The sequence below is a fragment of the Oncorhynchus mykiss genome, chromosome 9, assembly GCF_057628025.1.
Source record: "Oncorhynchus mykiss isolate SJ-2025 chromosome 9, ASM5762802v1, whole genome shotgun sequence".
In the NCBI taxonomy this organism is placed as follows: Eukaryota; Metazoa; Chordata; class Actinopteri; order Salmoniformes; family Salmonidae; genus Oncorhynchus; species Oncorhynchus mykiss.
Window position 1 is genome coordinate 14,340,097 of NC_143030.1, and position 21,076 is coordinate 14,361,172.

The window sequence follows — 21,076 nt, forward strand, 5'->3', positions numbered from 1 at the left end:
TTACTTAGATTTGTGTGTATAAGGTAGTTGTCGTGAAATGATTAGATATTGCTTGTTAGATACTACTACACTGTCGGAACTAGAAGCACAAGCATTTCACATATGTGACCAATAACATCTGCTAACCATGTGTATGTGACCAATAACATCTGCTAACCATGTGTATGTGACCAATAACATCTGCTAACCATGTGTATGTGACCAATAACATCTGCTAACCATGTGTATGTGACCAATAACATGTGCTAACCATGGGTCTGTGACCAATAACATCTGCTAACCATGTGTATGTGACCAATAACATCTGCTAACCATGTGTATGTGACCAATAACATCTGCTAACCATGTGTATGTGACCAATAACATCTGCTAACCATGTGTATGTGACCAATAACATTTGCTAACCATGGGTCTGTGACCAATAACATCTGCTAACCATGTGTATGTGACCAATAACATCTGCTAACCATGTGTATGTGACCAATAACATCTGCTAACCATGTGTATGTGACCAATAACATGTGCTAACCTTGGGTCTGTGACCAATAACATCTGCTAACCATGTGTATGTGACCAATAACATGTGCTAACCATGGGTCTGTGACCAATAACATGTGCTAACCATGGGTCTGTGACCAATAACATCTGCTAACCATGTGTATGTGACCAATAACATCTGCTAACCATGGGTCTGTGACCAATAACATCTGCTAACCATGTGTATGTGACCAATAAAATAAGACACTGAAACTATTAACATAATGAACTTCCACTGAGACGTTAGATCATGGCATAGAATACTATTGATCTGACTGCGCAAAACTCAGTGTGTGTGTGTGTGTGCGTGCGTGCGTGCGTGCGTGTGTGTGTGCGCGCACTGTGTGTGTGTGTGTGCGCGCACTGTGTGTGTGTGTGTGTGTGTGCGTGCGTGCGTGTGCGTGCGTGCGTGCGCATGCGTGCGTGTGTGTGTGCGTGCGTGCGTGCGTGTGTGTGCGCGCGTGTGTGTGCGTGTGTGTGTGTGTGTGAGAGAGAGTATGAACTCCACTGTACTCCATGCTTCCTTTTAGCGTCGCAGAGTCAGCATTTCATAGACTCTTCATTGTTTTGTGTGGTCGCACACACACACACTGTGTTCTCCCAGTCTCGCTTCAGAGTTAGACGTTCATCCATGTTTCTCAAACGTAAAATGTAAGTAGGCATTAAATCAGATTGGTTAAGGTAAGGGTTAAGGTAAGGGAGAAGGTTAGGGTTAAGGGATAGGGATAGGCTTAAATTAAAAATAACTTTCTATTGCTGGATTTGAACCTGCAACCTTTGGACCCAGATGCTTACGCATCTTGAAGGTAACAGCGGCCACTGTTGCCTCTAGTGGCTGGTTTCCACGCCATCTCCCGACATCCTCAGACATGGATGGACATTAAATACTGACTTGTATCATGGGTGACCTGGCTGGTGTTGATCAGTTCAGTTACTCTTGGCTTAACACTTTCCTGACTGTACACACATTTCATTACTCCTCTCTCTCTCTCTCTCTCTCTCTCTCTCTCTCTCTCTCTCTGTAATGTGTTTCTCTAGTCTCTCTCTCTCTCTTTTTTGACAGACAGACAGACAGACAGATAGATAGATAGACAGACTGTCCTTGCGCTGAGAGGGGTTCTATTGACAGACAGACAGACAGACAGACAGACAGACAGACAGACAGACAGAAAGACTGTCCTTGCACTGAGAGGGATTCCATTGACAAACAGTCATCATGATGATGTCTCACAGCTGCGATGGTCTTCTCAGAAGCTTAGCTGTGATTGGATAGAGCCACGTAGGGAGAGAGAGAGAGAGAGAGAGGAGTAAGGAAATGTGTGTGGGTGTGTGTGTGTGTGTGTGTGTGCCATGTACACTGGTGTCTGGTGTCACTAATATTTGCATTCCCTCTGGGCCGATGTGAATGTTTCTGTATACGTTTGACTATATCAGTGCTGTGTTTCTAGATGTCAGGGTCTGTTGGGATCCTAGTCTAATGGATTGAAGAGAGAAACACTAACATGAACAATCTGACCTTTACTTCTGCTTAGTCTTCTATTGTTTTATTACACAACATTATGACATCTCATTCTGTATGGTAATTAAGTAAACCCTGTCTGAGCCAGACAGGTCCATAGGAGCAGGAGTCCATCTCCTGTTTCTGTAGCGAGAGGCAGCTTGATGAACAAGTCCACCCCCTGGACAGTGCAGAATGCTAGTCTGTCACAGGGCCTTACCCACAATCCACCAACATACTCTGTGTTGTAGTTTTATATCGCAGGGCCTTACCCACAATCCCTCAACATACTCTGTGTTGTAGTTTTATATCGCAGGGCCTTACCCACAATCCCTCAACATACTCTGTGTTGTAGTTTTATATCGCAGGGCCTTACCCACAAGCCATCAACATACTCTGTGTTGTAGTTTTATATCGCAGGGCCTTACCCATCAACATACTCTGTGTTGTAGTTTTATATCGAGGGGCCTTACCCATCAACATACTCTGTGTTGTAGTTTTATATCGAGGGGCCTTACCCACAGTCCAACAATATACTCTGTGTTGTAGTTTTATATTGAGGGGCCTTACCCACAATCCATCAACATACTCTGTGTTGTAGTTTTATATCGCAGGGCCTTACCCATCAACATACTCTGTGTTGTAGTTTTATATCGTTGGGCCTTACCCACAATCCATCAACATACTCTATGTTGTAGTTTTCTATCGCAGGGCCTTACCCACAATCCATCAACATACTCTGTGTTGTAGTTTTATATCGAGGGGCCTTACCCACAATCCATCAACATACTCTATGTTGTAGTTTTATATCGCAGGGCCTTACCCACAATCCATCAACATACTCTGTGTTGTAGTTTTATATCGAGGGGCCTCACCCACAATCCATCAATATACTCTGTGTTGTAGTTTTATATCGAGGGGCCTTACCCACAATACATCAACATACTCTGTGTTGTAGTTTATATCGCAGGGCCTTACCCACAATCCATCAATATACTCTGTGTTGTAGTTTTATATCGTTGGGCCTTACCCACAATCCATCAACATACTCTGTGTTGTAGTTTTATATCGCAGGGCCTTACCCACAATCCATCAACATACTCTGTGTTGTAGTTTTATATCGCAGGGCCTTACCCACAATCCATCAATATACTCTGTGTTGTAGTTTTATATCGTTGGGCCTTACCCACAATCCATCAACATACTCTGTGTTGTAGTTTTATATCGCAGGGCCTTACCCACAATCCATCAATATACTCTGTGTTGTAGTTTTATATCGCAGGGCCTTACCCACAATCCATCAATATACTCTGTGTTGTAGTTTTATATCGCAGGGCCTTACCCACAATCCATCAATATACTCTGTGTTGTAGTTTATATCGCTGGGCCTTACCCACAATCCATTAATATACTCTGTTTTGTAGTTTTATATCGCAGGGCCTTACCCACAATCCATCAATATACTCTGTGTTGTAGTTTTATATCGCAGGGCCTTACCCACAATCCATTAATATACTCTGTTTTGTAGTTTTATATCGAGTGGCCTTACCCACAATACATCAACATACTCTGTATTGTAGTTTATATCGCAGGGCCTTACCCACAATCCATCAATATACTCTGTATTGTAGTTTTATATCGCAGGGCCTTAGCCACAATCCATCAATATACTCTGTGTTGTAGTTTTATATCGCAGGGCCTTACCCACAATCCATCAATATACTCTGTGTTGTAGTTTTATATCGCAGGGCCTTACCCACAATCCATCAATATACTCTGTGTTGTAGTTTATATCGCAGGGCCTTACCCACAATACATCAACATACTCTGTATTGTAGTTTATATCGCAGGGCCTTACCCACAATCCATCAATATACTCTGTGTTGTAGTTTTATATCATGAACCTCAGCTGGTCTTAACAAACTAGTCTCAAATAAGATGGAAGTATTAAGAGTCAGCGTTGAAACAACATCTCCCAACTCCTTACTGTGAAAAGACAGTGAAAGACTGTCTTTTTGAGTCCAATGGAAAACCACTTTTAAATGTTGATGTGTTTTGGTCCAGTTCTTTCAGCTATCTCTCTGTATCTTGTTTGGACTGCTGTTGACCTTGCTACAGGGATGGACTGGTCACCCTCTCTTTCTCTCTCTTTCTCTCTCTGTCTCTCCCTTTCTCCTATCTATCTATCTATCTGTCTGTCTGTCTGTCTGTCTCAGCATATTCCCATATGGACTTCCTGAACTAGTGTTAGGACACTCTATCCCATGTCAAGTCTGTGTGTGTGTTTGTCTCTTGGCTACTTCCTCAGACTCTTTGTGGGATTGTGGTTTTAGTCAGGTCAGTTTTGTGATTCATTTATTTACATGTTGTATCATATACTTTTTTGGTCCTCTTCTGTTTCCATGGCAATGCATGCAAGCCCCATCTGCCTGCCATGGGAATGAAATAGAACCCATTTAGGGGGTTGTGTAAGTGTCCAAACACACACACACACAGTGGATTAACAACTAAATGGGAGTACATGCAGTCACACTCGATCATTGATTGGTAACCTTTTAGTGACTGTGTATGATTACCTTCATTTTCGTGTGTGGGCTTGTGTGTGTTTGTTGCGTGCGTCCATGTGTGTGCTTGTGTGTGTTTGTTGCGTGCGTCCATGTGTGTGCTTGTGTGTGTTTGTTGCGTGCGCCCATGTGTGTGCTTGTGTGTGTTTGTTGCGTGCGTCCATGTGTGTGCTTGTGTGTGTTTGTTGCGTGCGTCCATGTGTGTGCTTGTGTGTGTGTTTGTTGCGTGCGTCCATGTGTCTGTTGGAGTCCATGTCTTTTTAAAGTGTTTTTATTTTTTTCACCTTTATTTAACCAGGGAGGCTAGTTGAGAACAAGTTCTCATTTGCAACTGCGACCTGGCCAAGATAAAGCATAGCAGTTGGACACATACAACAACACACAGTTACACATGGAGTAAAACAAACACAGTCAATAATACAGTAGAAAAAAGAAAACTAAAAGTCTATGTACAGTGAGTGCAAATGAGGTAAGATAAGGGAGTTAAGGCAATAAATAGGCCATGGTGGCGAAGTAATTACAATATAGCAATTAAACACTGGAATGGTAGATGTGCAGAAGATGAATGTGCAAGTAGAGATACTGGGGTTTAAGGGAACAAGATAAATAAATAAATACAGTATGGGGATGAGGTAGATAGATGGGCTGTTTACAGATGGGCTATGTACAGGTGCAGTGATCTGTGAGCTGCTCTGACAGCTGGTGCTTAAAGCTAGTGATGGAGAATAGAGTCTCCGGCTTCAGTGATTTTTGCAGTTCGTTCCAGTCATTGGCAGCAGAGAACTGTAAGGAAAGGCGACCAAAGGAGGAATTGGCTTTGGGGTTGACCAGTGAGATATACCTGCTGGAGCATGTGCTACGAGTGGGTGCTGCTATGGTGACCAGTGAGCTGAGATAAGGCGGGGCTTTACCTAGCAGAGACTTGTAGATAACCTGTAGCCAGTGGGTTTGGCAATGAGTATGAAGCGAGGGCCAAACAATGAGTGTACAGGTCGTAGTAGTGGGTAGTATATGGGGCTTTGGTGACAAAACGGATGGCACTGTGATAGACTGCATCCAATTTGTTGAGTAGAGTGTTGGAGCCTATTTTGTAAATGACATCGCCGAAGTCGAGGATCGGTAGGATGGTCAGTTTTACGAGGGTATGTTTGGCAGCATGAGTGAAGGATGCTTTGTTGCGATATATGAAGCCCGGTTCTAGATGTAATTTTGGATTAGAGATGCTTAATGTGAGTCTGGAAGGAGAGTTTACAGTCTACCCAGACTATATCTATTCCTAGTTCTAAATATTTTGAATGGAGCATGCTTATTTAAGATGGTGAGGAAAGCACTTTTAAAGAATAACCAGGCATCCTCTACTGACGGGATGAGGTTAATGTCATTCCAGTATACCCTGGCCAGATCGATTAGAAAGTCCTGCTCGCTGAAGTGTTTCAGGGAGCGGTTGACAGTGATGAGGGGTGGTCGTTTGACCGCAGACCCATTATGGACGCAGGCAATGAGGCAGTGATCGCTGAGATCTTGGTTGAAAACAGCAGAGGTGTATTTGGAGGGCGAGTTAGTTAGGATGATATCTATGAGGGTGCCCGTGTTTACGGATTTGTACCTGGTATGTTCATTGATCATTTGTGTGAGATTGAGGGCATCAAGCTTAGATTGTAGGATGGCCGGGGTGTTAAGCATGTCCCAGTTTAGATCACCTAGTAGGATGAGCTCAGAAGATAGATGGGGGACAATCAATTCACATATGGTGTCGAGGGCACAGCTGGGGGCAGAGGGTGGTCTATAGCAAGCGGCAACGGTGAGAGACTTGTTTCTGGAAAGGTGCATTTTTAGAAGTAGAAGTTCGAATTGTTTGGGGACAGACCTGGATAGTAATACAGAACTCTGCAGGCTATCTTTGCAGTAGATTACAACACCGCCCCCTTTGGCAGTTCTATCTTGGCGGAAAATGTTATAGTTAGGGATGGAGATTTCAGGGTTTTTGGTGTTTTTCCTAAGCCAGGATTCAGACACGACTAAGACATCCTGGTTGGCAGAGTGTGCTAAAGCAGTGAGTAAAACAAACTTAGGGAGTATGCTTCTAATGTTAACATGCATGAAACCAAGGCTTTTACGGTTACAGAAGTCAACAAATGAGAGCTCTGGGGGAGTGGGAGTGGAGCTAGGCACTGCAGGACCTGGATTAGGGGTACGGCTAAAGGCTATACAAACTGGCCGAAGCAAGTTCGGAACAGAGAGTAAAAGGAGCAGCATAGATAGCATAGATTCAAGGCATAGTGTACAGACAAAGGTAAGGTAGGATGTGAGTACATTGGAGGTAAACTTAGGCATAGAGTAATGATGAGAGAGATATAGTCTCTAGAGATGTTTATACCAGGTGATGTCATCGCATATGTAGCAGGTGGAGCAACATGGTTGGTTAAGGCATATTGAGCAGGGCTAGAGGCTCTACAGTGAAATAAGACAGTAATCACTAACCAGGACAGTAATTGACGAGGCATATTGATATTAGAGAGAGGCATGCGTAGCCAAGTGATCATTTGGGTCCAGTGAGTGGTTGGGCTGGCTGGGGACACGGTGATTCAGACAGTTAGCAGGCCGGGGCTAACAAGCTAGCAGTTAGTAGGCCGGGGCTAACAAGCTAGCAGTTAGTAGACCGGGGCTAGCAAGCTAGCAGTTAGTAGGCCGGGGCTAACAAGCTAGCAGTTAGCAGACCGGGGCTAGCAAGCTAGCAGTTAGCAGACCGGGGTTAGCAAGCTAGCAGTTAGCAGACCGGGGCTAGCAAGTAAGCAGAAGGGCCTTTGGGGGACGTCGCGATGGAGGTAAGTCTGTTTTTGCCTCCTCGTGCGGTGACGTCGATAGACCAGTCATGGATTAGTAGGGTTCCAAGTAGCTAGTCTGAATAACCATACTTGTGTTCTTAACAGTAGGCTTTTTGAGTATGAAAATATAATGCTTTATAGTATGGGAAATTGTGATTATTGCGTATGTTTTAAATGCCAGGATGTCATATTCATTTTGGCTTTTCTCTAGTAGAATTCACTGCATACTATTGAGGAAGAGAATCGTCTTTTCACGCCCATGTGTGCTTGACAACAGCTGATAATCAGAATAGGGGACGCGCTCTACAAAAATGAATGAATGGCGGGGAACATGCGCGATTGCGCAATAGATGGCACCTTCTTGGTATGGATGATTAGTAGTTGATATTTGTTGCTAACTGAGTACGATTTTACTAAACAGTACATTCTAAACAGTATTGATTGTATTACTGTTGATGATATCTGGAAATGTGCATGTACACCCTGGCCCATCTACTGTTGCTAGCCCCAATTCTGACTTGTGCTCTGATATCTGCTTCACTGATTTCTGCTCTCGTAAAAGTCTGGGTTTTCTGCACGTTAACAATAGAAGCTTATTACCTAAAATAGATCAATTGAAAGTGTTGGTTCACAGCTCCAATCCAGATGTGTTGGTCATTACTGAGACGTGGTTAAGGAAGAGTGTTTTGAATACTGATGTTAACCTTTCTGGTTATAAACTTTTCGGCAAGACAGATCTTCCAAAGGTGAGGGAGTGACAATCTTTACCAAGGATCACCTTCAGTGCTCTGTTGTCTCCACCAAGTCTGTCCCCAAACAATTTGATTTGCTGGTTTTAAGCATTCAACTTTCAAATAGCTCTTTGTTGACTGTTGCTGGGTGCTATCGTCCTCCATCAGCACCGGCCTGTACCCTACCTGCCCTAAGCTCTCTCCTGGCCCCTTGCACTAAGTCTGAATGGGTCCTGCTCTGTGACCTAAACCGGGACATGCTTAAACCACCTGACCAAGTCCTAAAGCAATGGGACTTCCTAAATCTTTCTCAGATTCTTACCAATCCCACAAGATATGACTCCAAACACCCAGAAAAGGCTACTCTCCTCGATGTTATACTCACAAATAATCCTGATAGGTATCAGTGGTGTTTTGTGTAGTGACCTTAGTGATCACTATTTTCCAGCCTGTGTTGGTAATGGCTGATCAGTAAAACTACCTGTCCTGATTTGTCATAGACGCTTGCTAGAAAACGTTTATGAGCAAGCCTTCCTTCATGAACTGGCCTCTGTAAAATGGTATAGAATCAGCTTGATCCCCTCAGTCGAAGATGCTTGGACCTTCTTTTTTTATATTTTCAGTGCTATTGTTAACAAACACGCCCCCATAAAAAAAATGAGAAATAAAAACCGGTTCAGCCCCTGTTTCAACTGTGATTTTGCAGAGTTACTCCACCTCAGGAATTGCATTTGGGTTCGGTACACGCATACTCAGGATGACTGGCTCTCGTTCAGGCAAATGAGAAACAAATGCACTCAGGCTAGCCGGAAGGCCAAAGTTAGTTACTTTAAGGAGCAGTTCTCTCTCTGTGTGTCTAACCCCAAGAAGTTCTGGAAACAGTTAAATACCTGAAGAATAAACCCTCCTCTTCACAGCTGCCCATGTCCCTTAATGTTGATGATGTGGTTGTTACTGACAAGAAGCACATGGCGGAGCTCTTTAATCACCACTTCATTAAGTCAGGATTCCTATTTGACTCAGCCATGCCTCCTTACCCGTCCAACATCTCCCACCCCTTCTAATGTGTCTAGCCCTGATGCTTCTCCCTCTTTTTTCCCTTGCCCTGCTACAAAGTTTCTCCCTGCAGGCAGTCACTGAGTCTGAGGTGCTAGAGGAGCTCCTGAAACTTGGCCCAAAAAAAACATCTGGGTCAGATGTTTTAGACCCTTTCTTCTTTAAGGTTGCTGCCCCTATCGTAGCCAAGCTTATCTCTGACCTTTTTAACCTGTCTCTCCTCTCTGGGGAGGTTCCCATTGCTTGGAAGGCAGCCACAGTTCGTCCTTTATTTAAAGGGGGAGATCAAGCTGATCCTAACTGTTATAGGCCTATTTCTATTTTGCCCTGTTTATCAAAAGTGTTGGAAAACTTGTCAATAATCAACTGACTGGTTTTCTTGATGTCTATAGTATTCTCTCTGGTATGCAATCTGGTTTCCACTCAGGTTATGGATGTGTCACTGCAACCTTAAAGGTCCTCAATGATGTCACCATTGCCCTTGATTCTAAGCAATGTTGTGCTGCTATTTTTATTGACTTCTCCAAAGCTTTTGATACGGTAGACCATTCCATTCTACTAAGGAGTATTGGTGTCTCTGAGGGGTCTTTGGCCTGGTTTGCTAACTACCTCTCTTAAAGAGTGCAGTGTATAAAGTCAGAACATCTGCTGTCCACTGCCTATCACCAAGGGTGTACCCCAAGGCTCAATCCTAGGCCCCACGCTCTTCTCAATTTACATCAACATCATAGCTCAGACAGTAGGAAGCTCTCTCATCCATGTATATGCAGATGATACAGTCTTATACTCAGCTGGCCTCTCCACGGATTATGTGTTAAATGCTCTACAACAAAGCTTTCTTAGTGTCCAACAAGCGTTCTCTACTCTTAACCTTGTTCTGAACACCTCCAAAACAAAGGTCATGTGGTTTGGTAGGAAGAATGCCCCTCTCCCCACAGGTGTGATTACTACCTCTGAGGGTTTAGAGCTTAAGGTAGGCACCTCATACAAGTCCTTGGGAGTTTGGCTAGATGGCACATTGTCTTTCTCACAGCACATATCAAAGCTGCAGACTAAAGTTAAATCTAGACTTGGTTTCCTCTATCGTAATCGCTCCTCTTTCAACCCAGCTGCCAAACTAACCCTGATTCAGATGACCATCCTACTCAGGCTAGATTACGGAGACATTATTTATAGATCAGCAGGTAAGGGTGCTCTCGAGCGGCTAGATGTTCTTTACCATTCGGCCATCAGATTTGCCACCAAGGCTCCTTATAGGACACATCACTGCACTCTACTCTCCTCTGTAAACTGGTCATCTCTGTAAACCCGTCGCAAGACCCACTGGTTAATGCTTATTTATAAAACCACCTTAGGCCTCACTCCCCCCTATCTGAGATATCTACTGCAGCCCTCATCCTCCACATACAACACCCATTCTGCCAGTCACATTCTGTTAAAGGTCCCCAAAGCACACACATCCCTGGGTCGCTCCTCTTTTCAGTTCGCTGCAGCTAGCGACTGGAATGAGCTGCAACAAACACTCAAACTGGACAGTTTTATCTCCATCTCTTCATTCAAAGACTTAATCATGGACACTCTTATTGACAGTTGTGGCTGCTTTGCGTGATGTATTATTGTCTCTACCTTCTTGCCCTTGGTGCTGTTGTCTGTGCCCAATAATGTTTGTACCCTGTTTTGTGCTGCTACCATGTTGTGTTGCTACCATGTTGTTGTCATGTTGAGAGAGAGAGAGAGAGAGAGAGAGAGAGAGAGAGAGAGAGAGAGAGAGAGAGAGAGAGAGAGAGAGAGAGAGAGAGAGAGAGAGAGAGAGAGAGAGAGAGAGAGAGAGAGAGAGAGAGAGAGAGAGAGAGAGAGAGAGAGAGAGAGAGAGAGAGAGAAATGTGTTTATGTGTGTGTTAACATTCATATCAGTTAGGTCTGCTGTAGACCGACACATTGTCTCTCCAACACACCCACTTTGTTTTCTTTCTTTCTCCCTCTCAATGAGTCTTTCTCTCTTGCTCGTAATCACTCTTTCTCTTTCCCTCACTCACTTGTTCTTTTTCTTGTTTCTCTCGCTCTCTCTTTCAGATCATTTTGCCCATGGCCTCTGAATGATCTCCCTCATCAATCGTTCATTGTTTCTCCTTTCCTCTGTTTCTCTCTCTTTATTCACTGGGAGAAATTGGGGATGAGGAGTGTGTTAACACACAGTGTGTGTGTGTGATCTGACCAGTATTTCATAGAGATGTTTTTCACTGAAGGGATTTTCCCTCCCTCCCTTCCTCCTTCACCTTGTCCAGTGATCTCTCTCTTCTACTTGCTGACTCAACCACATGATGTATAGAACTCGAGACGATTCTCTTCATCCTATCTTCCTTCCTTCTCACTCACTATCTGCTGCTGAGCTTCCTTTCCCCCTCTCCCTGAGTAATTTACTCGCTCTCTCTTTTCCCTCTTCCCCTTTCTCTCCAACTCTCTCTCCCTCTCTCTCTCTCTCCATCTCTCTCTCTCTCTCTCTCTCTCTCTCTCTCTCTCTCTCTCGCTCCCTATCTCTCTCTCTCTTTCTCCCTATCTCTCTCTCTCTCTCTCCCTATATCTCTCCCTCTCAATCTCTCTCTCTCTCTCTCCATCTCTCTCTCTCTCTCTCTCTCTCTCTCTCTCTCTCTCCCTCCCTCTCTCTCTATAATCTCCATCCCTCTCAATCTCTCCCTATCTCTCTCTCTCTCTCTCTCTGGCTGTGGAACAGAGACAGAGATAAATGGTTATTGGCGGGGCTCTCTCATTGTACCACCATCACCATCAGACAGATTACTCTTTGGTTTATGGTCACTGAACAACGGTCTTGCCACTTGGGGGAACTAGTTCTCTCACATTCAACTCAGTAGATGGTCCTTATCTGTTTGTTAAAACACTTTATGTCATTAGAAAGGTCTGTACCTGAGGTGTAACAATACAGTACAACTATAATTCATCCTGGGGGACTTCCCTTTTTCCACATAAATAACAGGATACCTATTCTACAGTAGACCTATTCTATAGTAGACCTATTCTATAGTAGACCTATTCCACAGTAGACCTATTCTACAGTAGACCTATTATATAGTAGACCTATTATATAGTAGACCTATTCTATAGTAGACCTATTCTACAGTAGACCTATTCTACAGTAGACCTATTCTACAGTAGACCTATTCTACAGTAGACCTATTCTATAGTAGACCTATTATACAGTAGACCTATTCTACAGTAGACCTATTCTACAGTAAACCTATTCTACAGTAGACCTATTCTATAGTAGACCTATTCTACAGTAGACCTATTCTACAGTAGACCTATTCTACAGTAGACCTATTCTACAGTAGACCTATTCTATAGTAGACCTATTCTACAGTAGACCTATTCTATAGTAGACCTATTCTATAGTAGACCTATTCTATAGTAGACCTATTCTACAGTATACCTATTCTATAGTAGACCTATTCTACCGTAGACCTATTATATAGTAGACCTATTCTATAGTAGACCTATTATATAGTAGACCTATTTTATAGTAGACCTATTCTATAGTAGAACTATTATATAGTAGACCTATTCTACATGAGACCTATTCTATAGTAGACCTATTCTACAGTAGACCTATTATATAGTAGAACTATTATATAGTAGACCTATTCTATAGTAGACCTATTCTACAGTAGACCTATTCTACAGTAGACTTATTCTACAGTAGACCTATTCTATAGTAGACCTATTATATAGTAGACCTATTATATAGTAGACCTATTCTACAGTAGACCTATTCTACCGTAGACCTATTATATAGTAGACCTATTATACAGTAGACCTATTCTACAGTAGACCTATTCTATAGTAGACCTATTCTATAGTAGACCTATTCTATAGTAGACCTATTCTATCGTAGACCTATTTTATAGTAGACCTATTCTATAGTAGACCTATTCTATCGTAGACTTATTCTACAGTAGACCTATTTTATAGTAGACCTATTCTATAGTAGAACTATTATATAGTAGACCTATTCTACATGAGACCTATTCTACAGGAGACCTATTCTACAGGAGGCCTACTGCATTGTCTGACTGGTTGTGGTTGTAGTTCATAGTGAAATCTGTTGAAGTCTGTCAGTGTCTGTATCTGTGATGAACAGAATATCTCTATATTGTAATGTGGTGAGTAATTCATCTCTCTCGTTTCAGAGTCTTCAAGAAGTCCAGCCCCAACTGCAAGGTAGTTCACAACTCCCCTGTGTGTGTGTGTGTGTGTGTGTGTGTGTGTGCGTGTGCGTGCGTGCGTGTGCGTGTGTGTCAGACAGAAGGTGAGGTGGGTTCCTCCTCTTTCCCTGTAGAGTATATTTCTCCCAGTAGGCTTCCTATTCTTCCTCTTCTTCCTCTGATTCTATCAGATCTCTTCTTAATTTTCTTCCTCTTCTTCCTCTTCCTCCTCTGATTCTATCAGATCTCTTCTTCCTCTAAGTCTATCAGATCTCTTCCTCTTCTTCCTCTTCCTCCTCTGATTCTATCAGATCTCTTCTTCCTCTAAGTCTATCAGATCTCTTCCTCTTCTTCCTCTTCTTCCTCTGATTCTATCAGATCTCTTCTTCCTCTTCTTTCTCTGATTCTATCAGATCTCTCTCTCTCCCATACTCCCCCCTCTTTATCTCTCTCTCTGTCTCCCATACTCACCCCCTCTCTCTCTCTCTCCCATACCCCCCCCCCCTCTCGCTCTCGCTAGGGGTCAGTGTGTGTGTGTGTGTGTGTGTGTGTGTGTGTAATAATGATGATGTTTGTCAGGTTTTTCTTTCCATTTCTACATACTGTCAATGTTTTCACTCTGTCCTTTGTGACCATCTCTCTCTCTCTCTCTCTCTCTCTCTCTCTCTCTCTCTCTGTGTATAGCTCACAGTATACCTGGGGAAGAGAGACTTTGTGGATCACCTAGACCATGTAGATCCAGTGGGTGAGTAGTAACACACTCCCTGAGTCATTTACACTCTGGGGTGCCGGGGCCGAGAGAGAGTTGGAGAGAAAGGGGAAGAGGGAAAAGAGAGAGTGAGTAAATTACTCAGGGAGAGTGTTTTAAATAATCTTTATTGGGTCTGGGGGCCCACCACACAATAAATACTCATACAAAACCACAGTTACACATCAATTAAAAACACAACTCAATTCCTCCTCCACAGTAACTAAACACAACAGCCTCTGAATACCCCATATGCTCAACAACAGATCAATATTGTTGACAAGTTTATAATAGGCAAACTCAACCCTTAGTCTCGCTGCCAACATTCCCTCCAGCATTCCCACCACATCAACAGACCCCTGTCCCCGAATACTGTTCTTTCGGGTCTTCCATATCGCTAATTTTGCTGCCCCTAACACAAAATTAAGCAACACAACTACACCCTTTTGACTAAACCTGTACTTTGGCCCAAATATATACAGTTGGGAAGAGAAAACCTCTCCCAACGCTGAGAACCAATTAGTGATCAGGTCAATCATCCCGACCAACCTGGGACACAGTAAAAACAGATGTGCCAGAGATTCAGACTCGGCACAGAATGGACACCCCTCCCAAACAGTAGAATCCAGGTGTACCAGATGCAGAATGGACACCCCTCCCCAACAGTAGGGTCCAGGTGTACCAGATGCAGAATGGACACCCCTCCCCAACAGTAGGATCCAGGTGTACCAGATGCAGAATGGACACCCCTCCCCAACAGTAGGGTCCAGGTGTACCAGATGCATGTTGGACACCCCTCCCCAACAGTAGGGTCCAGGTGTACCAGATGCAGAATGGACACCCCTCCCCAACAGTAGGGTCCAGGTGTACCAGATGCATGTTGGTGGCTATAGCTCCATGTATTATCCTCCATTGGAGGTCAGCTGTCCTCTTATCAATAGGCAGTTTGTATAATGATCACCAACAGCCTTTTGGGGAGGCACCTGGACCAAGCACACCCGCCCACCTCGTCGATTTTACCCCTTCCAGGGAAGAGGCATGGGACACCTTTACACATATTCTGTACATGGCCTTCTTTCCCACCTCCTTGAACTCCCCCAGCTCCGGGGTATCGAAGGAAAGCAGCGTCCCCACGTCCTCCTCGAATGCCCCCATCGCAGCACTAACAATCAGTGCAGGGAACATATAATCCAGACCCTTCTTCCACCGATCAGAATTGGAAGTGTCAGTCACATTCTGCAGATGAAGCACTGGCAAGGAGTCACAGACCTCAGCGACGACCTTCCTCAGTAGGCGAGATGATCGGATCCCCGCTCTTTCTCCCAGCTCCTCCAACGATCTGCTCCTGCTCCGCATCAGATGACCCAGCTTGGTACACCCCACGCCTAACAGGCATGCACGTAGGCTGGCTGAACCCAGAGCACGGGACTGGATGGCAGTGTTGTGAAAAAGAGGCTCTTCAGAAAGCCACATCCCTGGTGGCGTGCCGGCCTTACGGGACTTGACAAGAACCCTCCAAGCCTGCATAACAGACTCATAAAATGGAGTCAGGCCAGGCAAATCACCCCCATCCAGCTTTAAGAGGAAAAGGTCTAAGCCCACACAGCCCGCTCTCCTCATCAATGTGTAGTCTGTGTCGACCCAGCTAGAACCGTCACTGTACAACAGTCTCTGGGCTGCTTGAAGCCGGAAAGCCATGATTCTAGAGGAAATGTCCACCAGGCCTTGCTCACCCTCGTACAGTGGCAGGTACAGGGCTTCAGCTTTAATCCAGTGTTGTCCAGACCAGAAGAAATTGACAAGGGTCGTCTGAAGCTCTTGTATCATTAGTCTGTGCCACAGGGTAGAGGCAGCAAGATTATTAGCTACCAGGACCCTTCCCCTATAAGACAGTCTGGCACACACTTTCTCCACTACACCCTCCCAGTTCTTTTTCTGAAAGACATCGGAGCCTAGAAAAACCCCCAAAGTCTTCATCCCATCTCTGCCCCACTGAAGCCCCCCTGGTAACCGTGGAGCGGACCCCGTCTGAAGCCCCCCGAGTAACCGTGGAGTGGACCCCGTCTGAAGCCCCCCTAGTAACCGTGGAGCGGACCCCGTCTGAAGCCCGCCTAGTAACCGTGGAGCGGACCCCGTCTGAAGCCCCCCTGGTAATCGTGGAGCGGACCCCGTCTGAAGCCCCCCTGGTAACCGTGGAGCGGACCCCATCTGAAGCCCCCCTGGTAACCGTGGAGCGGACCCCGTCTGAAGCCCCCCTGGTAACCGTGGAGCGGACCCCGTCTGAAGCCCCCCTGGTAACCGTGGAGCGGACCCCGTCTGAAGCCCCCCTGGTAACCGTGGAGCGGACCCTGTCTGAAGCCCCCCTGGTAATCGTGGAGCGGACCCCGTCTGAAGCCCCCCTGGTAACCGTGGAGCGGACCCCGTCTGAAGCCCCCCTGGTAACCGTGGAGCGGACCCTGTCTGAAGCCCCCCTGGTAACCGTGGAGAGGACCCTGTCTGAAGCCCCCCTGGTAACCGTGGAGCGGACCCCGTCTGAAGCCCCCCTGGTAACCGTGGAGCGGACCCTGTCTGAAGCCCCCCTGGTAACCGTGGAGAGGACCCCGTCTGAAGCCCCCCTGGTAACCGTGGAGTGGACCCCGTCTGAAGCCCCCCTAGTAACCGTGGAGCGGACCCCGTCTGAAGCCCCCCTGGTAACCGTGGAGCGGACCCCGTCTAAAGCCCCCCTGGTAACCGTGGAGCGGACCCCGTCTGAAGCCCCCCTGGTAACCGTGGAGCGGACCCCGTCTGAAGCCCCCCTAGTAACCGTGGAGCGGACCCCGTCTGAAGCCCCCCTGGTAACCGTGGAGCGGACCCCGTCTGAAGCCCCCCTGGTAACCGTGGAGCGGACCCCGTCTGAAGCCCCCCTGGTAACCGTGGGGCGGACCCCGTCTGAAGCCCCCCTGGTAACCGTGGAGCGGACCCTATCTGAAGCCCCCCTGGTAACCGTGGAGCGGACCCCGTCTAAAGCCCCCCTGGTAACCGTGGAGCGGACCCCGTCTGAAGCCCCCCTGGTAACCGTGGAGCGGACCCCGTCTGAAGCCCCCCTGGTAACCGTGGAGTGGACCCCGTCTGAAGCCCCCCTGGTAACCGTGGAGTGGACCCCGTCTGAAGCCCCCCTGGTAATCGTGGAGCGTACCCCATCTGAAGCCCCCCTGGTAACCGTGGAGCGTACCCCATCTGAAGCCCCCCTGGTAACCGTGGAGCGTACCCCATCTGAAGCCCCCCTGGTAATCGTGGAGCGGACCCCATCTGAAGCCCCCCTGGTAACCGTGGAGCGTACCCCATCTGAAGCCCCCCTGGTAACCGTGGAGCGTACCCCATCTGAAGCCCCCCTGGTAATCGTGGAGCGGACCCCATCTGAAGCCCCCCTGGTAACCGTGGAGCGGACCCCATCTGTAATAAAAACTGTCAGGTCATCTGCATACGCAGACAGTGCTATCGTGGAACCCTTCATTACACCTGGCACAGAGAAACCAGTAAGCCTCGCTCTTATAAAACAAAGCATTGGTTCAATCACCAGACTATACAACTGCCCTGAAATTGGGCATCCCTGCCTGATGCCCCTTTGGACAGGGATGGGGCAACTCAAACCACCCCCCACCTTCACCATACACGAAGCCCCAGCATACAGTAAATTCATCCAAGACAAAAAAACATCCCCAAACCCAAAGGCTTTCATCGTTTTAAACAAGTACTGGTGGTCCACACGATCCTTGTGGATCAACAATCCCAGATACTCTTTCAACCTGTTTGAGAGACGTTTAGAAACAATTTTGTATTCTGCACACAGCAAAGCAACAGGTCTCCAATTTTTTATGAGAGCCAAATCACCCTTTTTTTGGCAACAGTGAAAGCACCGCAAGTTGACAGGATACAGGAAGAGAACCCCCATGAAAAGATTCACACACCACTTCATAAAAATCATCCTCAATAGACCCCCAAAAGTGCTTATAAAACTCAGATGGTAAACCATCGATGCAAGGGGCTCGGCCTGTGTAATGTCAGAGTCCAATGCGACTCTCTGCTCAGGTCCCAATTGAGGAAGACCGTGTAACAACTGTTCAGTACACAGAGAGTCACAATCCTCCGCCTTATAGAGGGCCGAGTAGAAATCCACGGCATGTTGACGCATTTCACTGTCATCCGTGGTCACCTTCCCATCAGGGAGATGAAGGCAGAGCATCTGTTTACGTTGAAATGTCGACTGTCCTAGGTTAAAAAAAGGGCTAGGAGCATCCATATCCTTGAGGGAAGCGAAATGAGACCTAATCAAGGCACCCTTCACTCTTTCATGCAGAAACCACCTCAGTTCATGTCTCTTGTCCTGTAAGTTCATTACTAGTCCAGGGTCGTTCTGAGTGAGCAGCTTCAATTCAATAGACTTGATGTCCTGCTCAAGGGCCTTGATAGTCTCTTTAACTTCAATTTGAGACAGGGCAGTATACTGTTGATAAAATACTCGTATTTGGGCCTTCCCAAACTCCCACCATTGTCTCAAGGACTCAAAATTCCCTTTTGTAACCCTCCATTTTCCCCAAAACAACAAAAACCTGTCACAAAACATGACATCATGTAACAATTTAACATTAAAATACCAGTAAGGTGATGACCTTTGTGGACAGGACAAGTGAATATCAACAGTAACAATATGATGATCAGAGAATCCCACAGGAGTAATGGCACACCTTCCAACCCTACTACAGTATTGCTCAGATACATACAACCTGTCTAACCTTGCTGTACTGACACGACCTTCATGAACTTTTATCCATGTGTACCGCCTAACTTGTGCATTCCTTACTCTCCACACATCAGAAAGCTCAAACTCAGTTAATAGACCAGACAGGCAGGTAGCTGACTGCAGGTGAGGTTCTTCAGCGGTGCGATCAACAGTAAAATCCACTGTACAGTTCCAGTCCCCCCCTAAAACCATACACCCCTCTTGGTCACACTGTCTTTGGGTTTCCTTTATTTGATCAAATGCAGCAATACGCTCTGTACCCTCATTAGGAGCAGAAACATATTTTTTTTAATTAAAAAACCCATAACATCCACCTTGATAAAACCCGACCCTTGACAATCTCTGTTGTAGATACCACAGTCACCGCTAAGCCTGAGGAAAACAAGACTGCCACCCCAGCACTGAAATTAGTACCAGTACTCATTTTCCTCATCACTGTGTGTCTCCTGCAGAAAAACTACATTCAGCCTTTTCTGTTTTATTACTTCTAATACCCAAGCCCTCTTATTCCTGTCCCTTCCCCCATTAATATTGAGAGAACCTATCCTTAGTACCTCCATATAGAAAAGAGAAAAGAAAAGCAGAAGAAACCACAGAGAAACCAAGGAGAAAAAAGACACCCTATACAGCATGATCATCATCATTGTTTTAATTTTCTCTTATTAACCTGACCACGTTTCCCAGCACCTTTTGCTGCTGCAACAGCAGTAATACATTTCCTCAAACGAAACCGCTTCTTCTCACTCAACTGGTCTAACCCCACCATCTTCTGTAACAACATCTCTACCACATCCCTTTCAACACTCCCCACTTGCACCCCATCACTCGTACCAGGCATCTCCTCCACTACCTGGGAGCCTAGATCCACATGAACCCCAGTACTCGTAGTGGGCATCTCCTCCACAACCTGGGAGCCTAGCTCCACATGAACCACCTCCTTTACCCCAGCACCCGTACTGGGCATCTCCTCCACAACCTGGGAGCCTAGCTCCACATGAACCACCTCCTTTACCCCAGCACCCGTACTGGGCATCTCCTCCACAACCTGGGTGCTTAGCTCCACATGAACCCCCTCCTTTACCCCAGCACCCGTACTGGGCATCTCCTCCACAACCTGGGAGCCTAGCTCCACATGAACCCCCTCCTTTACCCCAGCACCCGTACTGGGCATCTCCTCCACAACCTGGGAGCCTAGCTCCACATGAACCCCCTCCTTTACCCCAGCACCCGTACTGGGCATCTCCTCCACAACCTGGGAGCCTAGCGCCACATGAACCACCTCCTTTACCCCAGCACTCGTACTGGGTACCTCCTCACCAGTCTGAGGAACTGGCTTTTCAGATACATCCTTACCTTCTACAACAATATTTTTCTGCTGCATAACATTTCCCTCTAATACAAGTTGCAACTCCGTGCTCTCAACACGGATAACTTGTTCCTCAGCAACAGGTGCTTGTGGCTGCTCTACCGCTGTCGGTCCACCTCTCCCTACATCAGTGGGCCCAGGCATTATGAGGACCACCTCTCCCTACATCAGTGGGCCCAGGCATTATGAGGACCACCTGCGCCCCTCCCTCGGCCTTCTCCCTTTTCGGGCAAGCATGTCGCTTATGACCAACATCCCCACACTCAAAACACCGTTGACTACCGTACTAGCATAAGCCATATACATTCTATTGTCATACTTGACTTTAAACGATAACTCTAAAGTCTGAAGTCCAAAAACATAAACACCTGTCGCCGAAATGACATAACCTGTTTGCAACCCAACGGGACAACCTTAATTGAACTGGCGAACTTCCCAACGCGCAATAACTCGCGCTCCAATAGCTCATTGGGAATAAACGACGGTACATTTGAAATCGTTAGAGAGAGAGAGAGAGAGAGAGAGAGAGAGAGAGAGAGAGAGAGAGAGAGAGAGAGAGAGAGATAGAGAGAGAGAGAGAGAGAGAGAGAGAGAGAGAGAGAGAGAGAGAGAGAGAGAGAGCTAGCTAACTCTCACGTGAACTAACGTGGTCAGCTCATGGCACTCTGGCAGACCTCTGACTCATTCAGCTCCCATTCCCCCCTCCTAAACAGTAGAAGCATCAAACAAGGTTCTAAAGACTGTTGACATCTAG

General features: G+C 46.1%; 1 protein-coding gene across 5 annotated transcripts in view; it reads left to right on the top strand.

Annotated features, from left to right (window-relative positions):
* LOC110531449 (arrestin red cell) overlaps nucleotides 1-21,076 on the top strand; it is a 92,550-nt gene that overhangs the window by 40,352 nt on the left and 31,122 nt on the right. For all 5 annotated transcript variants that reach the window (XM_036987320.2, XM_036987321.2, XM_090183523.1 and 2 more), the window contains 2 exons: nucleotides 13,414-13,444; nucleotides 14,113-14,173. In XM_036987320.2, coding sequence (XP_036843215.1) covers nucleotides 13,414-13,444; nucleotides 14,113-14,173 — 92 coding nt within the window. The remainder of the gene's footprint in view (nucleotides 1-13,413; nucleotides 13,445-14,112; nucleotides 14,174-21,076) is intronic.